Source organism: Leishmania martiniquensis, chromosome 36 (genome assembly GCF_017916325.1).
Source record: "Leishmania martiniquensis isolate LSCM1 chromosome 36, whole genome shotgun sequence".
Lineage (NCBI taxonomy): Eukaryota > Euglenozoa > Kinetoplastea > Trypanosomatida > Trypanosomatidae > Leishmania > Leishmania martiniquensis.
Genome location: NC_090171.1, coordinates 1,557,041 through 1,582,238, shown reverse-complemented (window position 1 = coordinate 1,582,238; position 25,198 = coordinate 1,557,041). Strand labels below are relative to the sequence as shown.

At 60.0% G+C, this 25,198-nt stretch overlaps 8 protein-coding genes across 8 annotated transcripts; all 8 read right to left on the bottom strand.

Annotated features, from left to right (window-relative positions):
- Positions 1 to 1,838: 1,838 nt before the first annotated feature.
- LSCM1_00437 (uncharacterized protein) lies at positions 1,839 to 3,848 on the bottom strand (the record flags this gene model as incomplete). Its single annotated transcript, XM_067318088.1, has 1 exon — positions 1,839 to 3,848. One exon carries the CDS (start codon positions 3,846 to 3,848, stop codon positions 1,839 to 1,841), a length of 2,010 nt encoding a protein of 669 aa, XP_067174193.1.
- Positions 3,849 to 4,562: 714 nt separating this feature from the next.
- On the bottom strand, positions 4,563 to 5,783 carry LSCM1_00436 (uncharacterized protein; the record flags this gene model as incomplete). Its single annotated transcript, XM_067318087.1, has 1 exon — positions 4,563 to 5,783. The coding sequence occupies one exon, from the start codon at positions 5,781 to 5,783 to the stop codon at positions 4,563 to 4,565; it is 1,221 nt and encodes a 406-aa protein (XP_067174192.1).
- A 1,361-nt stretch (positions 5,784 to 7,144) lies between these two features.
- On the bottom strand, positions 7,145 to 8,437 carry LSCM1_00435 (uncharacterized protein; the record flags this gene model as incomplete). The annotated part of the gene is made up of 1 exon (XM_067318086.1): positions 7,145 to 8,437. One exon carries the CDS (start codon positions 8,435 to 8,437, stop codon positions 7,145 to 7,147), a length of 1,293 nt encoding a protein of 430 aa, XP_067174191.1.
- Positions 8,438 to 9,530: 1,093 nt separating this feature from the next.
- On the bottom strand, positions 9,531 to 14,228 carry LSCM1_00434 (uncharacterized protein; the record flags this gene model as incomplete). The annotated part of the gene is made up of 1 exon (XM_067318085.1): positions 9,531 to 14,228. The coding sequence occupies one exon, from the start codon at positions 14,226 to 14,228 to the stop codon at positions 9,531 to 9,533; it is 4,698 nt and encodes a 1,565-aa protein (XP_067174190.1).
- A 1,360-nt stretch (positions 14,229 to 15,588) lies between these two features.
- On the bottom strand, positions 15,589 to 16,419 carry LSCM1_00433 (uncharacterized protein; the record flags this gene model as incomplete). Its single annotated transcript, XM_067318084.1, has 1 exon — positions 15,589 to 16,419. The coding sequence occupies one exon, from the start codon at positions 16,417 to 16,419 to the stop codon at positions 15,589 to 15,591; it is 831 nt and encodes a 276-aa protein (XP_067174189.1).
- A 998-nt stretch (positions 16,420 to 17,417) lies between these two features.
- LSCM1_00432 (uncharacterized protein) lies at positions 17,418 to 18,995 on the bottom strand (the record flags this gene model as incomplete). The annotated part of the gene is made up of 1 exon (XM_067318083.1): positions 17,418 to 18,995. The coding sequence occupies one exon, from the start codon at positions 18,993 to 18,995 to the stop codon at positions 17,418 to 17,420; it is 1,578 nt and encodes a 525-aa protein (XP_067174188.1).
- Positions 18,996 to 20,438: 1,443 nt separating this feature from the next.
- LSCM1_00431 (uncharacterized protein) lies at positions 20,439 to 21,023 on the bottom strand (the record flags this gene model as incomplete). Its single annotated transcript, XM_067318082.1, has 1 exon — positions 20,439 to 21,023. The coding sequence occupies one exon, from the start codon at positions 21,021 to 21,023 to the stop codon at positions 20,439 to 20,441; it is 585 nt and encodes a 194-aa protein (XP_067174187.1).
- Positions 21,024 to 22,403: 1,380 nt separating this feature from the next.
- LSCM1_00430 (uncharacterized protein) lies at positions 22,404 to 24,620 on the bottom strand (the record flags this gene model as incomplete). The annotated part of the gene is made up of 1 exon (XM_067318081.1): positions 22,404 to 24,620. One exon carries the CDS (start codon positions 24,618 to 24,620, stop codon positions 22,404 to 22,406), a length of 2,217 nt encoding a protein of 738 aa, XP_067174186.1.
- Between the last annotated feature and the right edge of the window lie 578 nt (positions 24,621 to 25,198).

Below are 25,198 nucleotides of genomic sequence, written 5' to 3'. Positions count from 1 at the left end.
GGAACGGCGCTCACCCTCTCTGCGCCAGGCAGCCCACTGCAGGGGTGTGACTCCCAGATGTAGATGAAGTTGAAGGGAGCAGAGCATGCCATTCAACCACGCTCACAGACATGCTCGTCGCACCATGCATCCTTTTTTACCACGACGTCTTCAAAGCCGTTCCATCCACACCAACAACAGGCCTCATGGAGCCGCTGCCGATGTGGAGTGCTCCCCTCCTCTCCACATGTCCAGTGGCACCCCCCCTTCCAATCCACCGCCCCACCAGCAAAGGCAGACAGATGACCCCACAGTCGCGGTGCCCCTGCACCCCTGTTGCACCGCGACCAACTCCGGATTGCGTAGGACGAGCCGCCTGCCGATGAGGTTAGCTTCCGCATAAGACAGGTACCTCTTGACCGTTTTCGTCAACCGCCCACATTCATACCTACCCGCAGAGCGCGCAGCGAGCTCTCCCACTCACTTCCCTCTCTTGCTTTCTTTCTGTCACGTTACACCCCTTCGAGAACTGGTAAAGAGTCCATGTGCGCCGCTGCCGCCATCGCCGACCCGCCTCTCCCCACCTCATTTCGGGCTTCCCTAATCCCCTCTCACACCATAGATCGGGCCGTCTTCTTCCCACGTTGCCCAGCACCATTCCAGAGACGGAATGGCGTTGAGTCACAAAGAGAGAAGAGCGGCGCGGGAGACGAGGTGACGGGAGAGACCGAGGGTGAAGGTGCGGAGGAGAGGCGGAGACAGCGAGCAGAGGACGACGCAACCAAAGAGGTTCTAAAAGACAGATGAGCTGTTCTGCACGCACGCGCGTAGTTATACGCCAGCGTCGAGAGATCACCGCCCCGGAGAAGAGGAGAAGCGAGGAGAAGGTACCACGCCCGGCACACCAGTCACCAGAAGCCATCCAGGCGACAGGGCAATACAATCCTAGATACACAAGCACGGTACCAGCGCCATCATGGCGAGGTACACGCCAGACACATTTGAAAGCACAGCCAGCCTATGAAAGAGGTCCGCTTCCCTGGCGGCAGCGGCACACATTTTCAAACTATCGAGCCTCTTTGTCTGCCATTGGAAAGGGGCAGGGGAGGCGAAGGAGGATGGTGCTGAAGAGAAGCGAGCGGCGATAAAGAAAGGCATACGTGCCTGGATGTGTTTGTTTGTACAGGTGCGGGTGTGTTCAAAGGAAAAGAGAGACGAGAGTGTGCGAAGCAGTCGTACGCACTAGCCATGCACATCCGCACACAACGCCCCTGCCACATACAAACAGATCTGAAAAGGCACAAGAGAAGCATCAGCGCTCGCTTCAGATTTCTCAAGGGCGCTCTATGCAATTGCTTTCTCAATCCACTGCACTTCAAAGCGAAAAGATGAGGCGCTACGTGACGCCTTCGTCGATCAACGCAGCGGCGGAGGTGAGACCTCCCCTCCCCGAGAAGGGGGTGAATGCCATCCGCACCACTCTCTTTCTCTACCCACTGCATCGGTTTTTATCTCAGTTTTTTTCCTTCAACTTGCCTGGCATGCCCCCGGATCTCTCTCTATATATTTGTATGTGTGCACCTGTATGCATTCCTAGAATGCACGCGTTCTCCAGAAGGGGTGCATCGAGAAGCGGGGGCGAGGTGAGCGCTTGACGCGGGTCCTCCTCACCGGCGACCCCCTTCCCCTAAACTTCCCAAGAGCACCGCCACCCGTGCCAGCATGCGTGCATGTCTACATCTCCATAAACAATGCCCCACCTTCCCCTCACTTCAGCTCCTCTAGACATCAGCAGAGGTGCAGATCATCTTTCGTACCGCCAACACCGAGAAACACGTACATGCGGCCCAGTCCCCAGATCACCTGCGCGCGGGCGCCACGCACTCGCCGTCCGGACTCTGCTCAAACCAGAAGGGCTGCCAGCGGTTCGCGTTCTCTTCGTTGAGTGTTTCGTCCTCGGAATACAATGTCACCACCTCATCGTCCCAGTCGTCGCGCTGCCACTCGACCTTCACTCGCTTTCCCTTTGGTGACGAGGGGAGCTCGGCATCGGCATTCCCGTCCACTGCCGCGCCGGGCTGCACCGAAGCAGCTGCCTCGCTAGCCTGGATGGAAGACGCGGCTGAGGGCTGGTCGGCCAGCTCGTCGATGACCGTGCCCAGAGCGTAGACATTGGTCATCCACAGCCGCACTTTCTGGCCACGAGTTAAGTCTTTGACGGCGATGCGGTCGAACTTGTACACTGGTGCAGCGGAGCGGGGGGGTGCTGCCGGAAGCTGCGCTACATAAGCACTTCCTAGCACGGGGCCAAGGTACTGGCGCAAAAGAGCGCGTAGGCCCTCCTCGTAGTGTTCGTCGGGATCGCCGAGGCCATCGCGGCCGACACGAGCGTCGTGCGGGACAACGACATCCCAACTCGGCACCGTCTTGGTCGCCGTGACAGCCTCCCCACACGCTGTGTTGCTCTCCTCCTTCATTTCGACCTTCCTACCGCTCGCTGCAGGGGGGTTGGACGACGGCAGCGCCACGCTCCCTGCAGCAGCGTATGCCACCATGAACGTTCCGCCGGACACCACTCCGCCAATCGCGTACGGATCGAGTAGTTGCACCCTAATGGGCTGCGTGCGTGACGCTGCCGCATTCGTGCCATTCGACACCTTGGCGTAGGCGTGCTTGCCCCAGACATAGAGTCGCCCCTCATGTGTGATGGCGGCGCAGAAGGTGCCGCGGCCGGCCATCACCGACCGCACTGTCGTTGTTGATAGCTGCACAATCGTAGGCCGCAGCTGTGCATCTCCGTTGCTGAGCTTGCCGAAAAAGTACACGACAGACCCGATGAGTGGGTTCTCCTTTAGTACAAGAGTGTGGTCATCGCCGGCCGCAATGCCCAGCAGTCGCTCAACTTGCTTCCGCGGCGGGAACTCCACGCGCGTTGGCTCGAGACGTGGGTCAATGTCGCCCTGCCCGAGCTTCCCGAAAAAAGGCTCTCCGCACGTGTAGACGTCCTCCTCGCTGCGGCAAACCATGTGCGACCTCCCGACAGCCATCTCGACGATCGTGACGCGGTGGCGCTCGAACCAGCGCACGAGCTGCGGCGTGAAAACGTCTACCGAGACAGTTTTGAGAGTGTGCATGTCAAGCCGCTCTCCGCTGTCGTTGTGCCCGAGGTGGCCGTACTTGGACTCACCCCACGAGTACACCTGGCCACGCCGGTCAAGCGCGAAGGATGCGTTACCGCTGGCGTACACTGCTTTCACGTGCGCAAGGCTTTTGAGCTGCGTGAAGGTCGGTGCAAAGGAGCCGCCCCGTGGCAGCGGCTTCACCATTTGCCCGGGAAGCCCCAGCTGGTGCGACGAGTTGTCACCGGTGACGTACACGCAACCTGTTGAGGTGCCGACGATTGTATGCCTCGCCCCGCAAGCGACGCTAACAACGGTGCCCTCCATCAAGTCCTCGAGGTGCAGATTTGTGAGTGTGGTTGCGTAGTTCGCGACATGATGACCCAACTGCCCGTACTCGTTATTGCCCATCCCATAAAGCGCAATCGCGGGTTCGCTCTCGCCAGCGGGCACTGCTTCCGCGGCTGGCACAAGACTCACTGCCGCTACAAGGTGCTTCGCGCCACACGCAATGTGGTGAACTTGCATGCGCAGCGCTGTCATGTTCCGAAGCGCTTCTTGCACCGACGCGGCATCCGATTGGGGGGTGAGGGAAGCGGAGGAGGAGGCAGCGGTGCTCTGATTCGCTGGTGCGCTGCGGCGCAGCACTGCGGGAGAGGGCGGGAGATACCCGGGATAGCGCAGCGGCGGCCGGTCAGGGTGCTCCGACAACTGCGGCTCTTGAAAGTTGTAGCTGCCCCAAAAGAACATCGTCTGCTCGAGGGGTTGGAGGGGGGGTTGAAAGAAAGGGGTGCGCGCTCGCACCAATGCGCTGATGCAGTGTTGTATCCGTGTGGCGACGTGGGAGCCCGCGAGGCGAGACACGCGTTTATGGGCCCTTTCAAACCAGCGAGATCGGCTAAACTGGTGAATAGAGCCTCCCCACAGAGCGATATCTAGGATGGGATTGAGATGTCTGCATGCGTCGGCGCGCGATTGTGCAGAGCAGCTCTTCTCCAGCTATTTCAGTCTTGTCGCACGTCCTCCGGACAGTCGTGCACATCTAGCGATTGCAGCCGCCAAAACACGCGCCAAGACGCTGGGTGAAGAGGAACCGATTCTTCGATGACCACGTGACGAAGGAAGGGGGAGGGCCGGCACAGAAGAGAGGAGTATAGGAGAGGAGCGAAAGCGCGAGTCTTTCTCGCCGTGAGTGATGGCTGCGGGATGCAACCTCAACGAGGGCATCACTTCTGTACCGCCCTTGGAATAATTTGGCGGGTGGCATCGCCGGCCATCGAATGCCATCAGAGATTGTACACTACTCACCACCACAAATTCGCTTGGAAGCCCCGCCCATGTTGACCATGCCGACACGGGTGAGCGACCCGACTTCATTTTTATTGCGAGGTAAGGGTATGTGGACCGCTGGCGATCATGAAAGAGCCCCACACCCTCTCCTATGCGATCGCTTCCACACCGTCATCAGCGGGTACCCTTCTCCCCTGAAACCGAACGGAACGCCGCCGAATAGGCGTGCAACAATGCATCCTGCAGAGCCGCCTCAACAGACACGCCCGAGGCCTCGGCTTTCTTGGCAAACTCGAGGTTCTCCAACATGGCTGCGCGAACGCGCTCCATCACGCCGACCAGCTTCGCGATATGCTCCCGAGGGTCGACACGCACGCGGGCGCTAGACCTGTTGCGCGAAGCGGGTTGTATCTCTGCTTCTGCAGGTACTTCACCCGATGAAACGGCAGCCTGGGCCTCCACACCGCTGTAGTGCTCGTCCGTCTCCAGCAGCACTCGCCGCGCATCAAGCAGAAACGGCAGCGTCTGTGTCGCAAAGTTTTTCACTGCAAAGCTGGTCGACACGCCAACCCCGAAGAAGACGACGTCTTTGATTCGCACTCTGTCGCCAGTGGCGCCGCCGTCCGCTGATGGCATTCGCCTTTTGTTTTTGAGTGACAGCAGCGACTTGGCGACTTCCAACGACCCTGTGAAGGCGTGAAGGATGATGGCGGGCGGCGTGTGCTCAGCCGGCAAGTCTTGCAGCAGCTGCAGCAGAAGTCCGTAGTGGCGAACGCAATGAACAGAGACCGGGCGACAGTACGCCGCTGCGAGACGAAGCTGGGCGACAAAGGCCTCCACTTGCACAGGCTCAGGTGGCCCACGCAGCTTGTCGAGGCCGATCTCCGCAACAATGGCAAAGGGGTGCTGCTGCAGGCGCTCCCTCAGGAGACGGAGGGTGCTGGGGAGCGTTAGAGCAACAGCGCCTGGCGCAGCGATATTCGCCTTCGCCTCTGTGCTGCCATTGCTGCTGCCACAGCAAACCTCACCTGACGAGTGCGCCAGAAATGGTGACGACGTGAAGGTCTTTTCAGCAACTTGATACGGCGCCGCCTCCTGTGGCGATGAGGCTGCGCTCGGCACAAACCACGGATGCACACCAAACCCTATCACGGCCGTCGCTGGCGTCGCCGACGCCTGTGCCACAGCGTCCCAGTCGATGGAGGGGTGCGTGCCGCAAAGCACCAAACCTGTCACGTTCCATGCTGCGTTACTGCACTGGCTGCCTGCACCAGGAGCACCGGCAAGAGGGCCAGGCGCCGCCGCCTGCAGCGCGCTTGGTGGTATCCTGCGCAGATGGCAGTGACTATCATACAGGAAGTCGTTCAGGAGCCGGCATTCGGAAGACGGAAGCATGTGCCTCCGTTCATTCACTGCCGCAGAGGCACTACTCGGCGAGGTAGACGCGAGAGTAGGTCACACAAGACAGAAGAGTGGAAGTTGCGCACCCCAAAGGAGCGGCAAGCGGACGCTCATGGGCACCTCGCGTGGCGGATGCAGGGAGGAGAGGAGTGGGCCGTGGCTGTAGCATTGATATGTTTGCGTTTTGGCCGAGGTGCGCTTGCGGCCATGCAGAAGCGAAGGGGAAAAGGACCGAGAAGAACGACAGGGATTCGCGATGGGTGAACGTACTACACACAGGCAAGATGAACCATGCGGCTGCGAGCAAAGCACCCCCTTCCGCATCCACAGCAGCGTCCCACATAGAATGAGCACCGCATGGCACGCCCACCCCCAAGAGCCACCACCTTTTCTTGCGAAATACGGTATAGGCGCTTCGAGAAGAGGTAGGAAGGGGTGGGGCGCCATCCACCCGGCCACGCCGGGTAGCTGCTAGTACAGTGGCACGCCGTTATCTGCTTCGCACACCCCACCACACACAGTCCACGCCGCTTCCTACACCGAAAAGCTTGCAGCACGCTCTATTCGAGTGGCGCGGAAAGAGCGAGAGCGCACACACTGGCGCTCAAAGATGACACCCAAGAGAGACACAGCCGGAAGGGGTCCAGAAGGCACACACACACACACAGACAGAGAGAGGAATGGCTGCGGTATTTTAAGAGAGGACTCGCAAAGCGGCACAAACCAAAAAAGCGGAAGCGCACAACCGCCCAAGTACACCAACGAAAAGGGCCATGTTCTATGATGAGCGCACGGCGCCACTGCGACTGGCGCGCTTTTCGCCTTCCTCCTCCTGCCCCGTAGGCTCGATAACAGCGCCCGCCACCGCGCTAACCACGACGCGTCGACACAGAGATGCGAACTCTGCTCTCCACCGCCACCACCGCTCGGCCTCGCTACTGCGCAAGAGGGGCTGAAAAAGGCGCACAGGCAACAAGAGAGGCCCACACATGGACAGAGAGAGAGAGAACAGCACCGGCCGCCACTCGCGCCTGGCGCACATCGGCAGCGCCTATGGAGCCCTCGGAGGGAGGGAGGGAGACAGAGAGACGGCGAGAGTAGTTTAGGTATCACGTCCCTCCACGTTGCTCTATAGCTATCGAGCATGGAAAGCACACGCTTACCGACAGGGCGAAATATCGCCGAAAGAAAACAAAACGGAGCCCACCACCCATCACCAGACGGGGCAAATCCGCTTCCGCCGCGCCACCGCCGCCGGCCCCTCTCACCGACGCACATACGCCGCTTCCCATGGCTCGCCACGCACCCACCCTTCTTTTCTGCATTCATCTTTCGCGGGCCTTCTCCATGCAGCTCTACGCAGACGCCGATTCGGCACGCGGCCTCTTGTTCTCCGGTTGCGCGTTCGAAAGCGAGTCGTCGCCGACGCGCTTCTGCTTTTTTTTCACCGTGGCGTGCTGCACAGGGCCGTTCGGGGTACCGCTGCGGCTTCCTTGTGGTGGGAAGAGCGACACTGACAGACTGTTGCTGTGCTCATTCGTGGCGAGTGCCTGCCCGCTCGCGGACATGGGCATGGACAGGTACGAAGTTTCTGCCACCTCGTCCCCAGCACCTCCGGGGACGGCGGAGAGGAAGGGGTGCTTCCCGTCCTTGTCAACCGAAAAGAACTCTTGTGGGGTGGGAATCTGCTCTGCTTCCGCGGCAAAGTGCTGCTTGATGGCGCCTTGGATTTCCTGGAACTTGCCGCCTTTCATCTCCGCCGCCTCCGCCAGCAAATCCTCCAGCTCGGCAACAAGACTAGCGGCTATGGTGCCGGATGGGTAGAGTTCGATCTCGTCCAGCGTGGCGCGTAGCCGCTCTTCGGCCCCTTCGAAATCGCCCTCCTTCATGAAGCAGTCGGCGATGCCGTAGAGGACGCCGATCACACGCCCCGCAGGAACCACGGTGAGCTTCTCTTCCTCCGGCGCGGCGTCTTGCAGGCAACGGTACTGCAATAGCTCCGCTTCGTACTCGCGCAGCGCCGCTTCGTAATCCTCCTTCTCAACGGACAGCTGCGCCAGCGCATTGTGCACCTCCGCGAGCGCCAGCTCCACCTCCACATCCTCGTCACCAACCTCCGCTTCCAGCTTCTGGAAGCACACGCGCGCCACCTCAAGGTTCACATAGCACGCCATGAGCGCGTCCTCGTCACGGGGCTGCAGGACATCGTCCACGGTGGTCTGACCCTGTAGCATGCGCAGCTGCGAGAGACCGTAGTCGAGAAAGTATTTGCCGCACTTGGGAGAGGTGGGGCCGTACTTGTTTGAGAAGTGGCGCACGACACGATACTGCACATCGAGAGCATCCTCGTAGCGACCCTCATTGTACGCTGTGACACCGGTCTGGCGCTGCGCCTCCGCATCCTCATCCGTGGCAAACTGGAAGCTCGCGTCTTCGTCGTCCTCTTCCTCTTCCTCTTCGTTGGCTTCTTCATGCTCATCGCTTCTGGTACTGCCCACCTCTTCCTCCAGGCTGTCGTGCGCCGATTCGCCCTCCTCGGCTTTCGTTAAGGGATCTTCCGCCGCTTCCATATGGCGCTGGGCCTCCTCCTCCTGCCGCTGGGCCGCCGCGGACATGGTCGTTATTGGCAAACCTGCGGTGGCGCTCATGGATGTCTCTGCAGATGAACGGTGCGCAGCAACGAACAAAATGCACGGACTCGGCTGTGACAATTTTCCTTCCCTGGATCCGTCAGCGCTGCTGGCGAAACGCAAAACGTGCGCCGCGTTATCTATGAAGCGGAGTCCCGACAAACGACAGTGTGGCGATAGATGAGCACGCCCACACGCACACACACATTAAAGAACTCTACTGCGCCCGCCTGGCCTTTCGCTTGCGGTAGGGAGCAGGAGTGAACGTAATCGTCACGCGCCTCGGTAAGTGTTGCGGAACGTTTGCGTGAACGTCTCTGCACGAGCGGGAAACGCGATGTTTGCGGTTGTACGAGGAGGCGTACGTGACTGAGGAACCTTCCGCGTGCAGTAGAAAAGGGCGGCGTGCGGAGAGTAGATGGTGTGCAGAGATAGAGTCAGGGTGACGCGCGTGTGGCGAGAGAAAGAGAGAGGAGACGAGGCAGGTGAGCCATTTAAGCATGAGCGCATCGCTGTTGGTGGCGCGTTCATTAGCAAGTCCGTAAGTAGCAGGAACGCAAAGGAAGACGGCAGTGCGTCACCACATGCTGGTGCTCTATGCAACCTCACATCCACCCCCACCCCAACATGCACAGACGCGCTGAAAACACGACTGGCATGTTGCCGCGTACGTTTCGACGAATGGCTGCAGTGCTGCGGCACCTGCGCTTGGTGCAGTGGTGAGGAACCGTAATTCACAGGAGGCAGCGCACGAGAATCCGTGTGCACGCGGAGTAGAGGTGCCACTATCGTCGTGACCTTCTCTGTCACTCTTTATACAAGCTCCGTGTAACATATGAACATTTCAGGAACTCTATCAGAGTCGTGAGGGACGACGTACAAGAGCAGGAGAAGTGAGTTGCAGAGCATTAAAAAAAACAGAAGGAACCAGGTAAGACAGAAAGATATGAACCGCCTGCATGTGCCTGCCAGAGTATGCTCCTCTATTCCATGCACTCGCTGTCAAGTGTGGGCGAATACTTCTTTATAGGGGCAGCGCCCAGCTCCCCGGCGCTCCCCTCCGCGCAAGCACTGCCACGACCACGGCGAGGATGCCAGGCGGCAAGGTGAGCTAGTACTGCTTGTAGATGGGATTCATCCCAGCGTAGGTGACGGCTGACTGGGGCTTCTTGCACTTCCTCGACGAATCCGACTTGGCTTGGCGCTTTGAATCACGCAGCACGCTTTCCATGCCGCCGCACATCGTCAGCTCCGGCGACGGATGGGCACCGATAGAACAGTAGTCGTGTAGGGCCAACAGGCAGGCCTGCCCTACCTCCGCACTCTGGCAGAGGATGGTAGGTGTAGAGATAGGCTGCAAAAACAGCCCTGTCCTCCAGCCGCCGGCCTGCGAAGCAGAGGTCTGACCTCTGCAGTGGTCACCAGCTCCAGCCGGTTTAGCATGACCGCCACCCCTCGCGGCGACACCACCAGACTGCCTGGACAGAGATCCACCCCTGATGCGCGCTGCCGTACCCTCAGAGTTCGCCCGACGTGTCCTTCCACGGCCGGCGGAAGGCGGGCTCGGTCGTTTGCCAGCGCCACGAGCCCCAGCTGTTGGCGTCGCAGCACGTGCACGGGGCGGAGTAAGGCCATCGCTTCCCTCTGCGGCGCCGTTCGCGGCAGCCTGCGCCCCGTCTGCTTTCTCGTCCGCACCACCAGGCTTCCCAGACGACTGGTGTAGTGGCGGCCATGTCACTTCAAAGAGTACGCTGCTGCCGTCGTTCATCGCCGTGTAATCATCTGCGTAAAGACGGCGGTCCGTGAAATGCGGCAGCTCCACCGTGTAGCTGTGGATGAGACTACTGCCGAACAGTACTCGCGAGGTGCCCTCCTTGCTTGTCATGTGCACGCGGCCGAAGCGGCAGAGGCCGAAGGAGAAGACGGGACGCGCGTGCAGCTCGACCAGGCGGGGAAAGAAGAGGTTCCAGTGCTGCACAGACACGGGCAGGTTGTTGCCAAAGATGAAGCCGCTAGATTGCGAGGCGTGGGAGTGGAAGTCGAGGTACATGATGAAGCGCTCACGATACGTGTGTTGCAGGTGCTCGAACACGCGCTGCAGCGCCAGCACTGTCGGCTGCGTCTCCGCGTCTGGGTTGTTGTAGCAGCGGTTGAGGTTGTTGCCAAACTGATCCATGCGTGAGTAGCCACGACTGACGCCGTCAGGGTTGAGCATTGGAACAATGAAGAAGATGAAGTGATCGCGCAGCTGGACCGCACGCGCGTCGCTTGACAACAAGAAAGATATGAGGCCGTGAACACCGTGCGACGCCGTCACCTCGCCAGGGTGCACTCGGCCACTGACCAGCACAACCTTTTTGCCGGAGGCGAAGTTGGCGTATGGGCCGCGCACCGCCTCCTTTGCCGCGCCGCCCCTCCCTTTCCCAGGTGGAATGGTCGTGGTGGGGCTCGTCACGCCAGGGGACGTCCAGCCGCTGGGCGGGCTGCTAACGGCCTTCCCTGAGCGATCGCCACCCTGGCATGCACGCTCTCGCCTGCCCGTTGCCATGGCGTTGGCGGTACTCTTCGCCTTCTCGATCGCCGTTGGCGAAAGCACGCCGCCAACGCGGCTGGTCACGATGAGCAAATGGAGCTTCCTGCCCTCTGGACTCCGGCACAGCACGCGCTCTTCGAATCGCATGTCGCACCCACTGCTCTTGACAAGTGCGTGCCAGTGGCACACGTGGCAGAGCAGGTCGGCGTATGTGTACGGGGCGCAGAAGGCGATCTGGATGGTCTCCGTCGAGTTGCGGGCGGTCACCGAGAAGGATACCTCTCCGTCCAAGTCCCGGTTCGTAGCGCGAAAGGAGCATGCGTCCACGGGCCCCCAGTTCGGCTGGCTCAGCCCATCACGCCACACTGGGACCATACCGTTTTGCCGATACAGCTTCGCGTGCGGTGACGCGTTCATGAGCCGAAACCGCAGCGTCCGCCCCTCCTTCGCCCCCGTCACTGAGAAGCGGAACCAAATCCGCTTATCACTTCCCTGATCCGGCTCCAGCCAAATCAGAAACGAGTAAGGCTCCGCTGCACGCTCCACCCGGTGCAGATTACCCCCCTCGCAATCGGAGCTGAGCAAAAGACTGTCGTCGGAAGACTTGAAGAGGCGCTGATGCGACGGCGACGCGCTGCCCAAGACCAGGTGGATCTGTGTCTCCCAGGCACGGATGAAGGTCGGCATGCCACCCCACTGAGGAAACCGCGAGCACACCAGGGAGGCGACGAACTGGATGGGATGGATCCGCAGAGGGATGCACGGCTTTCTGCGCTGCAGCAGTACACGGCGTGGCTGCCACGCTGCAGTATCGGCTCCGCCGTCCCCACTAATCGTCGCGCCGTCGGCGGCCGCATCACCAACAAACCGCGCGCAACACAGCAACACCGTGCCGATAACGTACTCCTGTTCTGCAATCCATCGCATGGCCTCACTGAAGGTGAGAAACAAATGCGCCGCCGCAGTCGCCGTGGATGTCTTTACATACTGGCCGGCGCAACGGGGCTTACCGGTCTTCAAGAAGCACTGTGTGGCCACGGGCGCCGATGGCGCGGCAGCCGCGGGCAGGGCAATCGGGGTCTCAGCAACGTCAGACTGAGCAAGAGCCTCCGCCACGGCGTCGGCGGCCGCAGACGATGATGACACGTGTGCGCTCAGCGGAGCCTTAGAGTTTGCGCTCCGCGCACCTGCGGCGAAGGGGAGCGGGGCTGTCGTCCTCTTCTTCGGCTTGCCCGACACGATGGGGGAGGCGATAGCGCTGCTGCTGCTCCAGAGCGAGGGCTGGCCTTTGGTACGGTCGCGCTTCAAGGCCGGGTGCTCGTATCCCATGATCCGCACATATTCGAGCACCTTAGCCAGGACATGGTCGTCGACGAGCCACGCATTTCGATTTTGGTTCGTAAAGAACGCCTCATAGAGACTGAGCTGCCTGCAATCCCGTTCGCGGAGCTCCTCCTCGCTTAGGGGCGGCGAATGCAGGCGAGCCAAGTGTGACACAGCTTGTGGTGCGCACGTGGCCACTCGCGGCGCGTGACCTGCCCCAGTGGTTGGTAGACTATGGCGGAAAGAGGCTGATGCGTTCGCAGCTGAGTGCTGCCGCGATGGCGTCACTGGCGCTGCAGTGACTGTCGCTGGCTTGCCTGGCGAGGCCGGCACGGCACCAGACGGCGCCACGTTCGCTTTGCCGCTACTGGCTGGCCGATGCGTCGGCACCACGGCGTGCCGATCAGCCGCAGCCAAGCAGCGCACGGAGCAAGCGGCGTTGCGCTGCGATGATGCGCCGCGACGGTGCAGATGAGGAGGCGAGCTGGCAGACACGCAGCTTGGCGGATACTCGCCGATGTCCAACTCAGTGTCGCCGACTTCGACGCTCACGTGGAAGGCTTCTGGGTCGCTGATGAGCCGGTCGCCTACCCCTGCCACAGACGACGACTCTCGACGCGTCAGCAACGGCGGCGGCGGCGCCAAGTTCAACGAAGATGGTCGGCCTGAATGGCTACCCTCTGCCCCAGCGTCCATGTACGTCAGCACCGCCTGTTCCTCGTCCCCCTCATCGAATGTACCAACGTCCTTTTCCGCCTCCAATTCGGCGTCGCTGCTGCCGACACTGCCACTTCTTTGCCTATGAATGTTTTGATCTCTACCATCACAGAGGTTGGGGATGCCACGTGGCGAGGCCCCGGTTTCCGCCGCTGCCGTCTGTCCTTCACCAGCAGCGGTGCTGCTGTTCAGATCCAGCCGCTGCGCTGTGGTGAAAGCAGAGGAGCTGCTGCATGGAGAGATGCGCCGAACCGATCGCGGCGTCTCAGAGAAGCTCGAGTTCGCGCTCTCATCGGAGGCGAGGTAGAAGCCGTTCTCCAGCAGCTGCTGTGCAGGCAGCAAAGCAGCCATGCGCGACCGGTACCGAGACAAGGGCATGGGAATGGGTGTGTTGGGTCGCAAACTGCGAGCCGAGCCGTGACTGTCGGTGCTGCTGTCGGCGACGAGGTTCAGGTCGCAGCCGCGCACCTCTCCGCCTGAATGCGTGTGTGGTGAGGGGGGCGTTGAGAGTGACACTTGTAGATCGCGGCTGCTGAGCGGCACAGATGCATCGCACGGACATGCTTCTTGCACACAAGTAGCCGCAGGGCTTGCAGGTGGCGGAGGAGAGGTGGAAGCAGCAGAGACTCGCTCAGGTGCTGCAGTCGCACAGCTAGCTAAGGGTGCCGGCGAGCCTGCTCGCGGGGCCACGTCTCGCCGATAGAGCACACCACTACGCGGAGGTGTCCTGAAAACATTGACGCGCGGCCGCAAGGCCTGCTGCAGCGGCTGCGACGCTGTTGATGGGCTGATGTCTTGCCCCTCCAGTGTCTCGGCCCGCCGCGACTTGACCGGCGTCCGGCCAATGGGTGAGCGTGTAGGGGCAGGTGCAAGACGAGCCCCGGCAGACAGAGCGGGTCCAGAAACGGATAGCAGTGGGCTGATGCGGCCGGCGCAGCTGCGCGCGTCAGCTGCCGCCACTGTAAAGCTGGATGCGTAACTGCCCCGACGGCTGCGGCTAGAATGCACTGCGCTCCTACTTTTCACACTCTCCGCTTGACATTGCTGCGGTGAGGCCAGGCGCACTGTCGCACGCTGCCCGTGTCGTGGCGTTTCGCGTTCATCCACTCCCTCGCTAGAGCTCACCCGTGATGAGGACAGGAAGGCCGAGAAAGAAGGCACACTTACACGTGGCGATGCGGAGGCCTGCGACGGTGGGCGCGCCTCCTCTCGATTCACGCCATCTGGACGGCTCATCGGCGTTGTTCTCGGTCGTCTCTTTACCCCTCAAAGAGTCCCTCTTCTCTTACGCTGCGCGTAGGCTTCAAGTCCACCGCTAGCGCAACACGGTGACACCACGTGACGGAAGGGGGAGGCAGAGGAAGTGCCTATCTTTCTGCCAGTGTGTATAGGTGTATGTGTCCCTGTGCGTGAAGGTCTGACGCCCACGTGTGCTGCTGAGGAAAAGGGGGGAAGGGGCAATGGTCTAAGAAGTGTAGTTGGTCGTATAACGGGAACAAGAAAGGGGGATCTCGAAGGACACAAGGGAAGAGAGGAATACTGGCAGTATTAATACCAACACACGCACACACAGATGTGTATACCAGCGTGCATGAAGAAGTGGCGCTCTGGATGAAGGGAGAGGAGGGCAAGGCCGGCTGGGGTGGTTGAGAGGGAAGGCAGTAAAGAGATGATGACAAGCAACGCTGTTGAGGTTTGCAGCGGCAACCACAAAGGCTGCACTCTCGCAAGAAAAATCAAAATAAAACGCAGAAAAAAGGAACGGGAGAGAGGAGGGGAACAGGCGCTGCAAGCGCTGCGACGTGTGTCTGCACTAGCCTGTAGGCAAAACTCTGTGCATTCGTGCCGCTCCAGCGCACGGCTCTCGAGACGCTTACACAGGACTCCTCAGAGCACGCACAGTGGTGGAAGGCGGTCGTGCAGTTTGAAGAACAGCAGCCAGAAGGGGTAAGCAAGGGAGAAAAAGGGGGGAAGAAGAGAAGAAAGGAGGTCCAATCACACGCACGCTTGCAGCCCTCAATCTTTTTTTTTTCGTCAATGGAAGCGTAGGTGACCGTAACAGCGGTAAACGATACGAGAGAGAAGAGGCGGAGATGGACAAGTAGGCATGGGGAAGGAGAGGGCACATGTCCTCTGCCGCGTCGTCCACGTGACGCAGCTGCCAGCTATGCAGCCGGCGGATACGCTCAGACTCCTAAAAGGAGAAGAGAAACAGGCGTGGCAGCGCGTCGGCGCTCACACCATCAACGGGGTAAGATCGACACGGCACGGGTGCTCATTCGGTGAGACTTCCTCAGCACACACACACATGCACGCACCTTGTGATCTCAAGAGTACTTAACTCCTTGTGATCGAGTGCCACTCCGGGCTCAAAATTTGGAAATGCCGGCATTCTTCGTATGTTTCTCGTCGCTATGCAGGAGGAGGAGAAGAGAAAACGAAGACGCGCCACACGACGAAAAAAGGCTCAGCTTCCTCAAGAGTACGCAGCGGCACGAGGATCGAGAGAGCCTCTGCCGTGCGTGCGTGCGTGTTGGTGAGTCCAACAAACGAGCGCTGTCAGACCCAGCCTTGCGAATAGGTGCACACACAGCCACTACAAGAAGAAGACAAACATGAACATAAGAGACGACATGATAGTACTCAATACCACCACTTCTCGACGCCGACGAACGTCGATGCGACGGAGAATATTCTGAACGAACGGAATGCGCTCGGCAATAAGCAGCAGCTTGTCACCCATTTCATTGAAACGCTCCCGCTGCATGCGCAGTCGCTCCCGCGTCCCCTCCGCCTGCTCCAGCAAGCCGTTCACGCGGTTCAGCGTGTGTTGAATAGACGCTTGCTCGCCCATGAGGATGCGCACACCACTGCTGGCGTCATCGTCGCCAAAGGCGCTGCGTCGCTGCGCGTCGCCCGCTCGCCGACATGCCGACAGCTCACAGCGATCCTTTCGCTGTCGGAACTCCGTCGCAAGACGGTGACGTGTCTGCTGCTTCTCAGTCAAAACTCCTCGAAAGCGTTCTGTGTGCCGCGCTACTGCCGAGGTGGGGCCGAGCTCTTTGCACACCTCTTCCATGCTCAGCACAATCTGCTCCAGCCGGCGGAGCAACTCGTCCATGTCGCGGTCGGCGCTACGGTACTGCGATTCTAAATCTTCAAATGGCATCGGGGCCGCTGTGATTGGGCTAGAGTCGCCCCCATATAGAAGGCTAGAGCAGGTGCCTGGCACCGCTGGGGTAACCAGGTCCGAGGCTCCGACTACTTTCGGGCACGGTGAGGCGGCTGCGTTCCCGATAAACCTTTCTTCGTCGAAGAGTGCCAACGTCTCGAGTTTTCGAAGCTGTTGATCGATGAGCTGATCTGTCTGCCGCGCCTCGTTGCGTAGCCGATCCCACGCCGCCATTTGTCTCGCTTCTGGTTCCATTTTCCTGCACTACTCTGCTAGGGAATACGTAAGCGAGGCAGAGGTCCTCAGATATGGCGTTAAGCTTGGAGGTCGCTCGCTGGGTGCTTGTATGTCGGTAGGCGATCGCTTAAGGTCAGTGGGCACGGCGGTCTGCACCACCGATCCGCCGCTCCCCACCCCTCCACGCGCGCGCACGGTTGGGTGTGTGCCCCTCGTTTTGTTGTTGAGGTGCAGCTACCCTTCCGTCGAGCCGCGAGAGAGGAAAAGACGCGACGTGGGATGGAATAGCGAGGAGACACCGTAATAGTTCCGTGGCGGCAGAAGGCACACACACACACACAGACACACACAGAGATAGGCAAAAGTTGCAGGTGCACGCTGCAGGAATAGGAAGAGAGAACTTAAGGAGATGGGCGGCACAGATGAGGAAAAGATCTGAAGGCAGACTGCGGAGACGAAAAGGAAAAAAACGCAGAGCTGAGAGGCGGCCTCGCTCATCACACAATCCCCATGCCACTACGCCACGTCTCTGAAGTTTGATACATCTTCCAGGGTGAGTGCAACGAGAGCCAGAGCGAGAAAAAATGAAGCATACGAGTGCGGCCAGAGCAGCACCTCCTTACTGGCCTACGTCTTGTAGCCCTCAGGGCGAGGGTGGGAGGGAGGGGAAGAGTGGAGGGCGAGGGTTAGTCAGTATCACAGAGCGGCGCAGAACACAGAGCTTGTGCATGTTCTGTTCGCTTTCCTCCGGAGAGACGGGGTGGGACGGGTGAGGCATCCGTCACTGCCTCGAGAAACCACAGGGTCGCTTTCGTTTTCCGTCTCTCTCGTGCCTGTCTCATCTCACCTTTATAGAAGCATTTACGATGGTTAGCACATCGATTGATGTGGAGACACACGGCACCCTCCGCACTGCGTTCGTGGGCAGCTTACACACGAGCAGGCATGCGCACAAGCTAAGGATTTTGCACTGAAACGAAGACTTCGAGGGGAGGGTGGGGGGGCAGCGGCGTGCGTCAACGCGCACAAGTCGCGCGAATAGTCTCCTCGCAGAAGAGCCGCATGTACGGCTTTACTTCGCATTCCTCCTCCAATGCCGCCAGCCGGCAGTTGTCAAGGGCGGCAATCACCATGGCCATCTTGGCCGTGTCTGTCGCCGCGTCATACGTCTTGACGCGGGTGATGTCGCCCGCCTCTTTGAACTGCGTCGCCAGCAGCTCTGCAGCATACGTGATACAAAGCTCCCCAAAGCTGGCACTGTGTGCGAGTTCTGTGAAGAACCCCGCCATCTGCCCCTTCAGGAGATGATCGCGGCGCATCGCCTCCTCCTGCAGCGCCTCCTCCTCCGCCGTGAGCCGGCGGCCGAAAATCTCTCCAATAATGTGGTCCTCGCGGCAGTCGCCAGCGCGGCGGCGAACGGGGCGACCATCGGAGCGCAGTAGTGTCGTAGACCCGTGAGGAAACTCAATGATGTCCTCCGATGACGTCACAGACTGGTCTGGCTCGTCGAGCAGCTCTTCCTCTTCGTCTAGATGCGCGCGACCCTTGCTCGCCTCTACGTGCCTTGGCGGTGAGGCCGATGGGGACGAGCTCGCACCGTTGCGCAGGGGGTATATAGGCATCGAAGATAGGTGAGGCTGCCGCACCCACTCCGCAACGCAAGCGCGCCGCTCCATTCCAAGGGAAATGTCCCGCAAAAGGCTACGCAGGTCCACAGCGCGGACAATGCCGCTGATGCTGAAGAGGTGCACCGGCCTCGCCGCAATCGCGCTGTCTACCGCAGCTGCGGCACATGCGACGATACGTGGCACCGCTACCTCCAGCATTGCGCGTACCGAGAACGCCTGCTCCACCTGGCGCAGACTCTCCCCCTGCACCGCCTCCACCATCTGCTGCTGCTGCGCCTGAACGAAGGCGGTCAAGCCATCGATCGGCGGCGGTACGGGCTGTTGCCGAGGCCTTTCCGTCACCACCTCCTCCTCTTCGAGCTCTGCGTCTACAAACGGCGAGGCCTGCTGACTCGCCTGCGCCGCCAACTTTTCCATCATCGACTCCACCATGATGCCGGTCAAACCGCCGCGCCACCCACCTGACCACCACGCCCGGACAGTCGAGGCAGGGCCGCTTCGACTGCTGGACTGTGCCGCGCTCTCGCGACGACTCAGCAGGAAGACAAGCACTCGAACCATGTTCTTGACCGCCAGTAGCGAAATCGTGAGGCTGTGTGTATAGTTGATGGCGGCAATGCTGATTAGCGTCAGCCGAAACACTCGTTGCCATCCGCGCAGCTTCGCTTCTTTGTCCGTCTCTGAGCGCAGTTGCTGGCGCAGCTCATTCAGTCCGGTAAATGTTTGGAGAAGCTGGCGGATATGGCGCTGCTCCAGGCGGGTAGTGATGGTGCTGCGGTCGTAGCCTTGAACCATGTGGCCTGTGATTGCAACCTGGACATCGGCGGGCACATCCTTCTGCCAGGATCTGACCACGTAGTAGGCTCCGATTACGGCGACGAGCCACCGGCCATAGGACCGGATCTGTGCATCCGAGAGCGAGATATCAGCGACACTGCTGATGAGCGGATTTGACATGCTGTCCATTTGCCCACCCTTTCGGTGCTGTTGTCGCTGCTGTGATGTGCGGGCCTCCTGTGCCCGTCTGTCAGTTTATGGGCGCAGATGCGTAGCTTCAAAAAGGGGTGCTTCTCACGCGTCACTGTCCTCGAGTCTCGGCGCCTTCGTATCCTATTCTTCACCTCAACTCTTCGCTTCTTTTCGCGTCTCGTGTCAACACACTCTCGCCACTGAGCACCACGTCGAGGCAAGAGGGGCTAATGGCCCCTCGTGGCAGATAGAGAGAGAGGAACGGAGATGCCAAGAGGAAGGCGCTCGTCAACGGATGAGAAGCACAAGATGTAGACGAGTCCGGATGCCGCTGCGCCGCACGTAGGGCCTCGAAGAAGGTACGCAGACACACCTAGAATGGGTGCACGTAAAGGAAATATGTCTTCCTCGGTTTACGGGAAAGGTCCGCCGTAGTGGAGCAGGTCGGACAAGAGAGAAAGCGTACGCGCTAATATGGTGGCGTGTGTGGGCAGCACCACGTGACGGAGCAGCACAAGCCCGCTACTGTAACGAGGAGGTGATGGGCTATATATATATGTATATATATATAGATATAGATATATTGTGTGTGTGTGTGCTTCTGCTGGTGGTGTCACGCCGGTGCAGAGTGGAAGGCGAAAAGGCGCAGCAAAGGAAAGCAGGTGAGCAAGCGGAAGGGGAAATCTTCCAGCTGAGGTGTCTGCTGGCCTCCACAAGACTGGAGGGAAGGCGCCAGCCAGTTTTTTTTTCTGGGGGTAGGTAATCGGAACGCAACAAAGAAACCTGCGCCATTGGTCCGTGCGATAGCCTCTCGCTGATTATGCTCATTACCTTCAGAGCTCCCGTGAAGCAAATGGAAGCCGGACACATTCCCCGCATGATGGCGGTGGTCTATGGAGGGGAGACGACCTGTATTCGCCATGGCTTCCATTCGAGTGCGAGGAAAACACAGGCCAGCGTGTGAAAAAAGCAGTAGCAGCGGCAATACCTCTCATCACCTCGCTTCCCCACCTCATGGCGTATGAAAACCAGTAAGCGAAAAGCTGCAGCGAAACAGCCTACAAGAGGGGGGAGGGGGGGTGGCGAATCTGCTCATTTTACATTGCACTCAGCACCACTTCGAAGGGAGCAGGCACTTCGTCAAGGTGCGAGGTTAGGGCACTAAAGAAGGGGGAGAGAGGGAGGAAGGGGGGGCAATGAGGATCGAGAAGCAATGCTGCGCATGGATGCCCGCTTGCTGAGACTAGGGAAGCAGTCCTAGACAGCGGAGAAGAGCCGAGGCGGGGGCCACGAGCTCCTTCCGAGCCCCATGCCCTTACTTCTCTCCCTGTGTGCACGTCATCACTGCAACCCCTTCTTAATGAGCACCGAAAATTGCGTTCGAGAGAAAGGCGGTGGCGCCCGATACGATACCACGCGCGTGCGCGTATGCGAGCGTGCTCACAACTTGTCAAGACCCCGTGCCTTAATGTCAAAGATCTGCATGCAGATGCCGCCGTTTTTTACGCTGCTGGCCGGCTTGTCAGATTGGACGGGATGCTGTCGCATGACCGCCTCATCTGCCACCTCAATGGACAGGATGCCGGTGGCTTCCTCAAGCCAAGCACGGTGCACTCGCTGCACCTTCTTCCCGTGTACCACCATCACGCCCCCAGCGGACGGATCGGCTACGTGCATGGGGTAAGTGGGCAGGGCGGCATGGCGGCCGACCATACCAGCCCCTTGCTCGGAGTTGGGGTCCACCTTGAGAAGAATCTCTTCCCCGTTCTCGATGTTGACAAGATACCGGTGCCATGGGCAGCGCAGGCAAAGAAGATCCTCAATTTCCACAATGTCGCCCTCGCCCAGTGGGCCGGCAGCGTGGTAACAGGGACTGTCAATGCACTTCAGCTCATCAGGCTGGCCCCGCTTTGATACTAGCAGCACCGTCACGTAGCGGTACGGATCCTCGAGCAAGAAGTGGGCTCGATTGCGTTGCTGCCGAAGTCGCTCATATGACCAGCCGTCGTATTGGTGGATAGGCATCTGCAATAGGGAGGCGATGAGATGCTGTGGCCGAGTAAAAGTGCGCTCGTACACGTGTATGTGCGTGGTGGCTCTCTGCTCTTCTTCACGTGTCATGAGTGAGGCCGCATGTAGGAGGCAAAGCGGAGAGAGGGAGAGGATAATGCTCACACCGTCGGGAGAAGTGCAGAGAGACGGAGGCCTGCCTGCTACAGTCGATGGAGGGGGTATGGAGGAGCTGGTGAGCCCCGGCAGCAAAAAAAGAGAGAGGAGGAGAGGCGCCACATCTGTCCCCCCTTCCCCTCTGCTCCGGAGTGCAGCCTATCTTCTTTGAACATAATACCCAATGACGTTCTGGGCGAGTAGATCACATGGAGCCGCGCCACCCTTGTAGACTGCTTTACCGTCGCGGCTCTCTCCTCGTACCCTTCACCCTTTTTCTCTGTGCGTCGCGCGCCTGTGCTTGTGCGACATTTTCCCAACTTGTCGACGGCGAGCGCGAACCACAGAACGTTGGCGCCCACGATAAGCCAACGATGCGCTTTAAAAAAAACGCCCACAAATGAGGCAAATGATTGTGTCTCTCCTCACCTCGACCCCCCTCCTCCTTCCTCGTCTCTTCCCCAGGGGGAAAGGCAGAGAGAGAAGGGAGGGGGGGACTGCCGCGGCCGTGGCCACAAAGCGAGTGCACGACCGTGTGCAGAAACTACAGAGAAGGGTGAAGAATCGGCATCGCGACAAGAATCTGTCAAAAATACCGAAAGGAAGTCGTCTATCCTCTTGGTATGGCGGCGGCAGCGAGAGGAATAAGTTCGCCGCGGAAGGGAGAGGGGGGGAAGAGGCCGAGAAAAAAAGGAGGCCCCAGGAGTGAGCGGGCACATCACCGAGAACGGCTCTTGAGGGTCATTGCGCCGGGCCGCTTCCACTCCCATCCTAACCTCAGCCAGCCCTACTCAACCGGAGCATATCGTGAGAGCGAAGTGAGTGCAGTTCAACGTTGCCCACCCACTGGGGTGACGCAAACATTTCTCAACGCATCCATTCTGCCCCGACAACATGAGCCGCGCCTCACGCTGCGCGCCCTGTCACAGAGTCATCGCGCTTGTGCGCAGCAGCCGTGAGGCACGCGCTACAGCAGCGCTGGCCCCGTTTTCCGAGCACGGCCTCTGCCGCAGGCACGGCCCACACCCGCTTTGAAGGTCGCCTTGCAGGTGCTCACAGGATGCCGACCACCACCCCGGCGCATTTCCCTCGGGGCGGCTCGAGGCTTTCCCCCGCCCTTACCCTTCACAGCGTGAGCACTTGGGCCCCTTGCGATCGCATGCACTCTGGTGGCAGCACACAGCCCGCCTTGTTAGTGATGCTGCCGAGTAAGAGACGCTCCAGCGACGTCAAACGCCATCACGAAGCTGTCGGCAGCCGAGGATCGACAAAGACGGTGGAAAGCATGGTGGGCGCGGTGCGCCACGGGTAGCGTTGATACCAGAGCATGTCCTCAAGTGACGCGCTCGAGTGCCGAAAGAGTGACAGTAGCTCAGGGAGGCGGAAAGTTGCGGCGGAAAGGTCGGAGCTCGCAGTGCTCGCGAATGTGGCCTGTTCAAGAGAGGACATTAGCGGAAGCTGTGCGCATCCCACATTCAAGCCGCACCCCTCTCCACCGTTGCACCACACCAGGTCGTCTCCAAAGGCGTCTGCCACCTGATACCCGGTCACAAACGCATCGTCAGAGAGAAATCGCCACAGCTTTAGCAGCAGACGTCCTGGTGATGCACCATACCGCGCTTGCGCGAGTCGAGTGAGCTCCTGCGCACTTGGAAGCTCACTCTCGCTCTTCGCAGCAGGATCGACATGAGCTGGCCCTATAGCAGTGGCCGATACAGAAGCTGCGCCACCCTCGTGAGAGTCGCTCGCAGACGACGACAGCGCGCACGCGGAGGTGTAGGCAGTCGGCGTAGTCGCAGTGGTGGTGGCTCCGGAACTGAGCGAGAGGCCCGCCTGCGTGTATCCGTCCACCTCGTCGTCTGCCTCCTTGTCCTCCTGGCACGCACTGCGCACCCTGCCCCACTGGGAGAGGGAGCAAGCGGTTTTCCCGGAAAGACCCAGCGCGTTGTCCTCCTTCACATCGCGCAAGGATGTGGACTTGCCCAAGCTGTACTTCATGCGCTCGACGGCCCAGCTCGGCACATATGAAGGAACGGCTGCCGCTGCGATCAGCGTGTCGCCACCACGGCCCGCCCAAGTAGCGCTGGTGAACGTTGGGATAGGTGCCTCGCAAGACCCGCGGGCTGAGTGCGGTATAGAGAGCTCTGGTAAAGGCGGCAGCGACGCTTGGGGCGGCGAAGGAAGGAAGGCTGTCGCCGACGTGGTGGCGGCCTCCTCGTAGCGCGGCGGAGACAAGTTCTCCTCCACCTGTGCGTGTTGGCAAAGCTGCTCCATCTGGGCGAGAAAGCGGAGCACCAGGCAGTAGAGCGCCGTCGAGGCGAGGCCGCCGGAGAAGACTTCGTTGAGGCCCCATTGCTTCACGGCTGCCTTGGTGATGCGCACGAGAAAGACCGCGAGCGGGGAGTCTTGCAGCCACAGCCGCTGCCGCGCCACGATGCAGGCGACGCGCGCCGAGACGAAGGAGGTAGTAATATCACACGACACGCCTCCGCGGGTCGTGCCCCGGAGATGAATGCGCGGGACGCGGCACTGGTCATGTATCTCCACCTCCAGTGCAGAAAATGCCGCAGACTTCCGAAGCTGCCTGGCGAGGTCGCGGAGACGCTCGAGATGCAGCGCCTGGCGTCTCGCTGAGATCCTCAGCGCAGCCGAGGCGCGGTTTTCACGGCCTTCCTCAGCCGAGCCCCTCGCGGCGTCCTCCGCTTCTTCGGCCGGGAAGGTGAGGGCAACATCAATGTCACTGCTGGGAAGAGAAAGCCCAAAGGCGTAGCTGCCGTAGAGTATTACCCGTGCTGTCGCCCCTGGCTCGCACCCGATCTTAAAAGGGCCCCACAACTCCTCTACGCACGCCTGCACGTAGTCAAGCAGCCGCGCTCGTGACACCTCCTCATGGGGGGTCAGCTGAAGATAGCGAGAAAAGTCCATGAGTTCGCTCGTCAGGCCATCCTCAGAAAGCGGATATGCAGCCGGCGACGCGGACCGGCACCACGGTGGGAGCCGCACACCAAGGAACAGAGGCGGTGGCGGCTGGCGCAACGGCACACACCCCAAAGCCCCGTACGCACTTCTCCCGGGGAAGCCGCTGTCATCCTCCCATGAGTGCCTATTTCGCCAGCCGCCGGCGTGGCCAACTTGCACATGATCCGCATTGCATAAGCTGCCGTCCTTCGCCAGCGGCGGCAGGATTGTCAAGGCACTCTCCGGCCCCGCCATCGACTTACAGAGGCCTAGGGCATGCTGTTTTTTGCCGTTGCACGCTCTCGAAGCGCCACCCTGGCACAGCTCCTGCTCTTGCCCTCGGAACCGGCCATGCGCGTGGTTGACCAGGGCAGCGTCACCAGAGGCGGAGTCGTCGCCGTTGCCAAAGCCTGACGTTCTCGACGGCCTAGGTGACGATGCGCTGGTCTTGCCAAGGTGCAGAAAGTCAGCGGCATAGGAGGAGCCGACTCGCCCCATTGCCGACGGTACAACAGGCGTGCGCACAAGAAAAGACGAGAAAAAAGTCAGTGATGTATCCGTAAGGGGAGTCAGCCGAGATGCGAGGTGAACTGCTTCGCGTGGCCTACGAGTCCAATGGCCCTCCAGCTCTTGAGGCCGCACACGCATACACTGAGCTATGAACCTACTCAGTTAAGCGCGTCGTTACTGCCTTAGAGGAAGCAAGAGGTGGAAGCCCCCTTGCCTTCCGAAAACGACAAAAGAAAAAATAAAGAAATAAAGAGATACCGGCCAAAACACAGAGAGGAGCCCCCATACACACACACACACAGAGAACCTGCGAGGGAAGGAGAGGAGACGAGGAATAAAATAAAAACACAACTGCTTACAACGTTCGTCGAATCCGAAATGGTGGTAAAGGGGGATATCAGGAGACTGTGGCGATGGCAGGTGAAGAGCAGCCAGAGGAGGAGCGCTTTCTCTCCCTCTCTGTATCCTGGTGCGTGTGTTATTCGTATGCGGGTTGGGGGCAGTTGCGTGCCTATTTGTTAGCCGAGTCGATTAGCGATTTGGAAACGCGGCAGAAAACAAAAAGT